The 6,439-nt window shown below is 38.1% G+C and overlaps 1 protein-coding gene across 1 annotated transcript in view; it reads left to right on the top strand.

The window, feature by feature from the left end:
* Window positions 1-6,338, top strand: part of LOC112529566 (puromycin-sensitive aminopeptidase-like) — a 15,475-nt gene extending 9,137 nt beyond the window's left edge. Inside the window, exons 17-28 of the mRNA XM_025140888.1 lie at window positions 2-75; window positions 167-247; window positions 1,284-1,467; window positions 3,172-3,320; window positions 3,425-3,563; window positions 3,766-3,912; window positions 3,994-4,075; window positions 4,160-4,335; window positions 4,578-4,688; window positions 4,928-5,044; window positions 5,916-5,987; window positions 6,080-6,338. Of these exons, the coding sequence (XP_024996656.1) occupies window positions 2-75; window positions 167-247; window positions 1,284-1,467; window positions 3,172-3,320; window positions 3,425-3,563; window positions 3,766-3,912; window positions 3,994-4,075; window positions 4,160-4,335; window positions 4,578-4,688; window positions 4,928-5,044; window positions 5,916-5,987; window positions 6,080-6,160 (1,413 nt within the window). The 3' untranslated portion in view covers window positions 6,161-6,338. The remainder of the gene's footprint in view (window position 1; window positions 76-166; window positions 248-1,283; window positions 1,468-3,171; window positions 3,321-3,424; window positions 3,564-3,765; window positions 3,913-3,993; window positions 4,076-4,159; window positions 4,336-4,577; window positions 4,689-4,927; window positions 5,045-5,915; window positions 5,988-6,079) is intronic.
* The last annotated feature ends 101 nt before the right edge of the window (window positions 6,339-6,439 follow it).

Below are 6,439 nucleotides of genomic sequence, written 5' to 3'. Positions count from 1 at the left end.
AGCTGTAACTTGTGAAGATTTCTTTGCCGCTATGCGAGATGCTAATGATGCGGATTTTGCTAATTTCTTATTATGGTATTTGAATAATTTGCTTTAATATAAACTTTTGCCGTTTTCGGTTTTGGTTAAATTTATTATTATGCATTTAATCATGGCTCGTTTTCAGGTATTCGCAAGCTGGAACTCCTGTCGTGAATGTTACTTCTTCTTACGATGCTGAAGCTCATACCTTTTCTTTGAAGTTTAGGTATTCTTCTAATTTTCCATCTATCCAAAATAAGTGTCTACTTTTTTATTTTAGTTTGTTCTGACATAAGTGTTCACTTTCAGAAGTAAGTGTCTACTTTCCAATTCTACCCTTAATAATGTGATGGATAAATTTATTACTCCCTATGTTATTAAGGGTAAAACTGTGATTTAGTTCATTGAGAAGTAGGGGTGAGCAGCGGAACCGGGTACCCGGTTACGGAACCGGAACCGCCTTGGAACCGCCGGTTCCGGAACCGAAACCGATATGAGTGGTTCCGGTTCCGGTTCCTAAAATACGGAACCGATTGAGAACGGTTCCGGTTCCGGTTCCTGTCAAAAAGGGCGGGTACCCGCCTATGCTCACCCCTATTGAGAAGTGTAATAATTACATATTTGTAGAACTGTACGTCTTTTTCATTGAGCGATTAACAAGTGTCAACTTTCAGAAGTAAGTGTCAACTTTCCAATTCTACCCTTAATTATGAGATGAAGAAATTATTACCCACTCCACTACAAAGGGTAAAATTGTCATTTAGTTAATTAAAAAGTGTTATGATTACATGTTTCTAAAACTATATGTTTTTTCATTGTGCCATTAACAAGTGTCACTTTTCAAAATAAGTGCCTACTTTCCAGTTCCACCCTTAAATATGAGATGGAGAAATTTATTACTCACTCTATTATAAAGGGTAACATTGTCATTTGGATTTAGTTGATTATAAAGCGTAATAATCACACATTTGTAAAACTGTATATCTTTTTCATTCTACCATTAACAAGTGTCCACTTTCCCATTCTACCGTTAATTATGAGACGGAGAAATCCATTACTCACTCCATTATAAAGGGTAAAAATTGGCATTTAGTTCATTAAAAAGTGTAATAATTACACATTTCTATAACTGTATGTCTTTTTCACTATGGACATTTATTTTGGGAATGAGGGAGTAACAGTTTTCTTCTAAAGATTTCAACACGAGGGTTATTCGGATTTCATAAACGACCTTTTTGATTTCTTGGCACTTCYTTTTTCAGCCAAACKGTGCCTTCTACACCAGGGCAGCCCACGAAAGAGCCGATGTTCATTCCTGTGTCGGTGGGACTTCTCGACTCATGCGGCAAGGATTTGCCGCTATCATGTATCTATCATGACGGGAAGTTAGAGTCCATCACATGCAATGATCAGCCCGTCTACACTACAGTTCTAAGAGTTACAAAGGTAAGTTTTGTATTTGGGCTATGTTTGCTAGTAAGCTAGCTGATAAACTAGTCATGCTTGGTAAATATTAGTCATCATGTTAAATTACAATGTAGAATGACATAAAAGGACATTGAAAAAACTATAATGAGGGACAAATTGAAAAACTGGAAAAAAGACGTGGGCTTATTGAAATGCTACTTGAAGCTTCTTCTCAAAAAGCTAGCTTCTATGGCTAAAAGGGCTCGGGAAAAGTATTATAGTTGACCTAAAAGGTCAAAGTTACAATCTTTGTGATGGTAGGAATATATATAGGGTCAGGTTCAGGGGAAAGCCGCAAAAAAGTGAAAAACCGAGGAACACCTTATTAACTATTCATCCGTACAATATGCACATGTGCATACTAGTAATTTTGTTCGGTATGTACAGGTGCGTAAAATGCACACGTGCATAGAAACCAGAAAACGTCTTCAATTACTTGTATGCACATGTGCATACCGTACAAACAAGCGGTTATTACGATGTTTCTCAGTTTTTCTATTATTTCAGGGGTTTTCTTGAACGTCACTCACTCTCTTTCTCTCTCTCTCTCTCTCTCTCTATATATATATATACATATATATATATATATATATACTAGTTGTGTACCCGCGTAATATGGCGGGATGTCAAATTTTCAAATAAGCCTACAACTAAAAATGAGTGCAGTCAAAGACCTTCCGGCCTAGTGGTAAAGGCTTGGGCATGACATAGTCATGAACCCGAATTCGAGTCCTGGGAGGGGAGTGTTGGCGACATTTAAGTGGGGCCATGTTTAGCCTCCAAATTTGCCGGGGATTAGTCGAGCTTTGGCCCGGACACCCTTACAAAAAAAAATGAGTGCAACTATTCATTAAAAAGTACAAAATTTATATTTAAACATTCGATCTTACAGGGAACCCTTAGAAATATTTAAACCTCGATTCCTTATAGTTGAGTACCCGTGCGATGTAATACGATGTAATCAAGTACAATGTAACAAATAAGGAATCAAGGTGAATTTTATTGTACACCTACATGAAAATCAATTATGTTGTCCAAATAATTATAATGAAGGAAGAAACAGATATCTAGTGAATACATTTAAAAAATAAATAAATTATCTTATACAAACCGAAATAGAAACCATTATCCACCTTTTTGCAAAGGAGAGCTAGATTTAGCTAAAATAAAAGTTTGAATGAATAAAGAATGGTGTGAAGATACCAAAAAAAGAAAGAAAGAAAGCTCTTAATAAGGAAGGAAAAAAAACTGGAAAGAAATAAAGCAAAGCTGTAAACTTGGATGTTGTTGGTGGTGTGCATCAACAATTGTACCTTATGCATGTGAAGTTGTAATTAAKAGATTTTTGAAATTTATGCATAAAAGGGTAGTACTTTGGACTTTATAGGTTGCATTTAAGACTTTCGGTCTAAATGCTTATTAATATAGTATAGATAGATAGAGGTGAGTTATTATGCAACCCTTTACATTCCTACAACCCTTGCAATCAAATCAAGAGTGTCCATTTGATCATCAAGGGTTACTATTTGATTGGTTGTAACTACCCTTAATTAAAAAAGAAACCAAAAAAAAGGATAGTGGATAGGTGGTTGCGTTGGTTGTGTAATCTAGAGGGGTCGTATTACAGTTTATGTATTATTACTAAATCTTGATAAGGCTTGAACTCGTGTGTCTTGCAATCAGGGTGAAGAAGAATTTGTATTCTCTGATGTGCCGGAGAAGCCTGTTCCGTCTCTGTTGCGGGGTTATAGCGCTCCTATTCGCCTAAACTCTGATCTCACAGAGAAGGATCTCTTTTTTCTTCTTGCTCATGATTCAGATGGATTTAATCGGTAACTTTTCTGAATACAAAAATTGTTGATCCCATTGACCATACACATGCACAAACCTATTATTTACAACCGTTGGACTAAAGCTGATGGTACTGTTATTGCAGTTGGGAAGCTGGACAAATATTGGCAAGGAAATTGATGCTGAGCCAAGTTGCTAATTTCCAAAAGGATAAACCGTTGCTTCTCGATCCACAGTTCGTGCATGGTATCAAATGCATTCTTTTAGATTCAAGTTTGGACAAGGTTTCGTACTCGGATACCCCTTCTCGTTTTTCTTGAACATTCCTTTTTCTGTTGTTGGTAATTTTGGGTGTCCGGGCCTGCTTACTCGTACCCCGATTAATCCCACGAGGCACTAAAGATAGCAGCCAGGAAAATCATTGTGGCCACTCGATCTGGCGACCTATTGAATGGAATTTAATTTGATTTGTGTAATCTAATGTAGGAATTTATCGCGAAAGCAATAACTCTCCCCGGTGAAGGTGAGATCATGGATATGATGGAAGTAGCGGACCCGGATGCCGTCCATGCCGTTCGATCTTTTATCAGAAAGCAGCTTGCTTCTGAATTGAAACAAGAGTTCCTAAACCTGGTACAAGTTACAAATATACCCCCACCCCACTCGTATCTTTGTGATGAATGTGGCTTGAGTTAATATTGGCATACTCCACAGGTGAAAGAAAACCGGAGCTCGGAAAAGTATGAGTTTAACCATGCTAATATGGCAAGACGGGCTCTGAAGAACATGGCCCTTGGTACTTATTTTTTCACTTTTATTATATTAGGATCGGAATTTGTTTATATTGTGAGCATTAATCTTGATCTTTTTTGAAAAAAAGGTTATCTTGTATCTCTTGATGATCAAGAAGTGATTGAGCTCGTGTTGCATGAATACTTAACCGCCACAAATATGACGGATCAGTTCTCGGCTTTGGCAGCTATTGCCCAGAAACCTGGTCAAACCCGTGACGATGCTTTGGCCGACTTCTATAAGAAATGGCAGCACGACTTTCTCGTACGCTTTCAATTTTTTTTTTCCGTTCTAATTTCAATTCCCGTATCCGAATCCTAGATTAGCCTACGCATGTGTAGTTACTGTTTCTTGGTTATGTTTCTTGACGGAAACAACCGCTTTGCTAATTAGGGTAGAGGTCAGGTCTGCGGTCATCTGATCCCCTGGGCTCGTTTTGGTCATCTTTATCGGATTTCAGTTTGGAGTGATTATTATGTTATTTATATTCTTTTCTTGATTTTCAGGTGGTTAACAAGTGGTTTGCGCTTCAATCCACGTCGGATATTCCTGGGAATGTCGAAAATGTTCGGAAACTTCTAGACCATCCGGCATTTGACCTAAGAAATTCCAACAAGGTTAGAATCTTTGACTCATTCACTCGTGTGCTCAGCTCGGGGTCTTCATGGAAACATACACTCTACTCTGTAGGGGGTAGAGGTCACGTCTACATGCATCTTCCTTCCCCCCCCCCTCCCCGGGGCAGGCGGAGCCCACCTCTGGGGAGGATATACGAGGTTGTTGGTTTGCTTTACTTGTGGACTTACGTTTTTGTTCATTTATATTATTTTTATTCTCGATCCCTGATGTTGGGCAGGTGTATTCGCTGATCGGAGGATTTCGTGCCTCGGCGGTTAATTTCCATGCGAATGATGGGTCGGGATACAAGTTTTTGGGAGAACTCGTGGTGCAACTCGACAAACTGAACCCTCAGGTGCAGATGATTATGAGTATAGTATATTCACATGTGAATATAACTTACCAAAATTGAAACTTTAAGCCACCCTCAAAATCTTTCACAATACACGTCTTCTGGGGTCACACTGAAATTACTATTTTGCCCATCTAAGATCTACTCCCCCTTTTGATTTCTTTCTGCTTGGGCCAAGGCAAAAATCAAAACTTTAGGCCACCCTCAAAATCTTTAACCATACAAGTCTTCTGGGGTCACACTGAAATTACCGTTTTGCCCATCTTAGATCTACCCTCCCACTTTTGATGTCTTTCTGCTTGGGCCAGACCAAAATCAAAACTTTAGGCCACCCTCAAAATCTTTAACTGTGCAAATTGTTCTTGGTTCACACTGAAATTACCATTTTGCACATCTAAGATCTACTCCCCCTTTTGATTTCTTTCTGCCTGGGCCAGACCAAAATCAAAACTTTAGGCGACCCTCGATATCTTTTTAACTACACAAATCTTTTGGGGTCACACTGAAATTACCATTTTGCCCATCTAAATCTTGAACTATGCAAGTCTTCTGGGGTCACATTGAAATTACTATTTAACCCATCTAAGATCTATTCCCCTTTTGATTTCTTTCTGCTTGGGTCAGACCAAAATCAAAACTTTAGGCCACCCTCAAAAGCTTGAACGATACAAGTGTTCTGGGGTCACACTGAAATTACCGTTTTGCCCATCTAAGATCTATTGCCCCTTTTGATTTCTTTCTGCTTAGGCCAAGACCAAAATCAGAACTTTAGGCCATCCTCAAAAATCTTTACTGCATCGTAGAATACAAATCTTCTGGGGTACCACTTTTGCCCTTGAGCCCTTCTTCTAAGATGTACTCGTGTTGATTGCAGATTGCATCTGGGATGGTTTCAGCCTTTTCTAGGTGGAAGCGTTATGATGAAACCCGACAGAATCTTGCCAAGGTGAAAACGAGTGTTGATCTTGATGTTTCTTGATTATGATGGTATTCGGGTTTGTTGAAATGGTTTGTGTACGTAATTTACTGGAAAAACAGGCACAGCTGGAGATGATCATGTCGGCTAACGGGCTGTCGGAGAACGTGTTTGAGATCGCGTCAAAGAGTTTGGCGGTTTAGAACTGTGGTTTGAAGAATCAAAGTGGCAAAAATCATATACAAGTGAATTAGAGTAAAGGTAGGTGTTTTAGTTGTCATGAATCAAACTGGTAAAATGGCAACACCATGAATAATGTTTTCACTTGGTTAATATTACTTATTATTAATTAAAGAGTTTTTGCTACTTTTTTCGATTATATTTATACCCTTGGTTAATATTACTTATTATTAGTTAATAGTATTTTTAGTTTATTAATTAATTTTAATTTCAATTCAGTAATTAATTTTAATTTTTTATCA

The sequence above is a fragment of the Cynara cardunculus genome (assembly GCF_001531365.2).
Source record: "Cynara cardunculus var. scolymus isolate 2C chromosome LG 16, CcrdV1, whole genome shotgun sequence".
NCBI lineage: Eukaryota > Viridiplantae > Streptophyta > Magnoliopsida > Asterales > Asteraceae > Cynara > Cynara cardunculus.
Note: the sequence above shows the minus strand (reverse complement) of the source record. Positions and strands in the feature narration are given on the sequence as shown.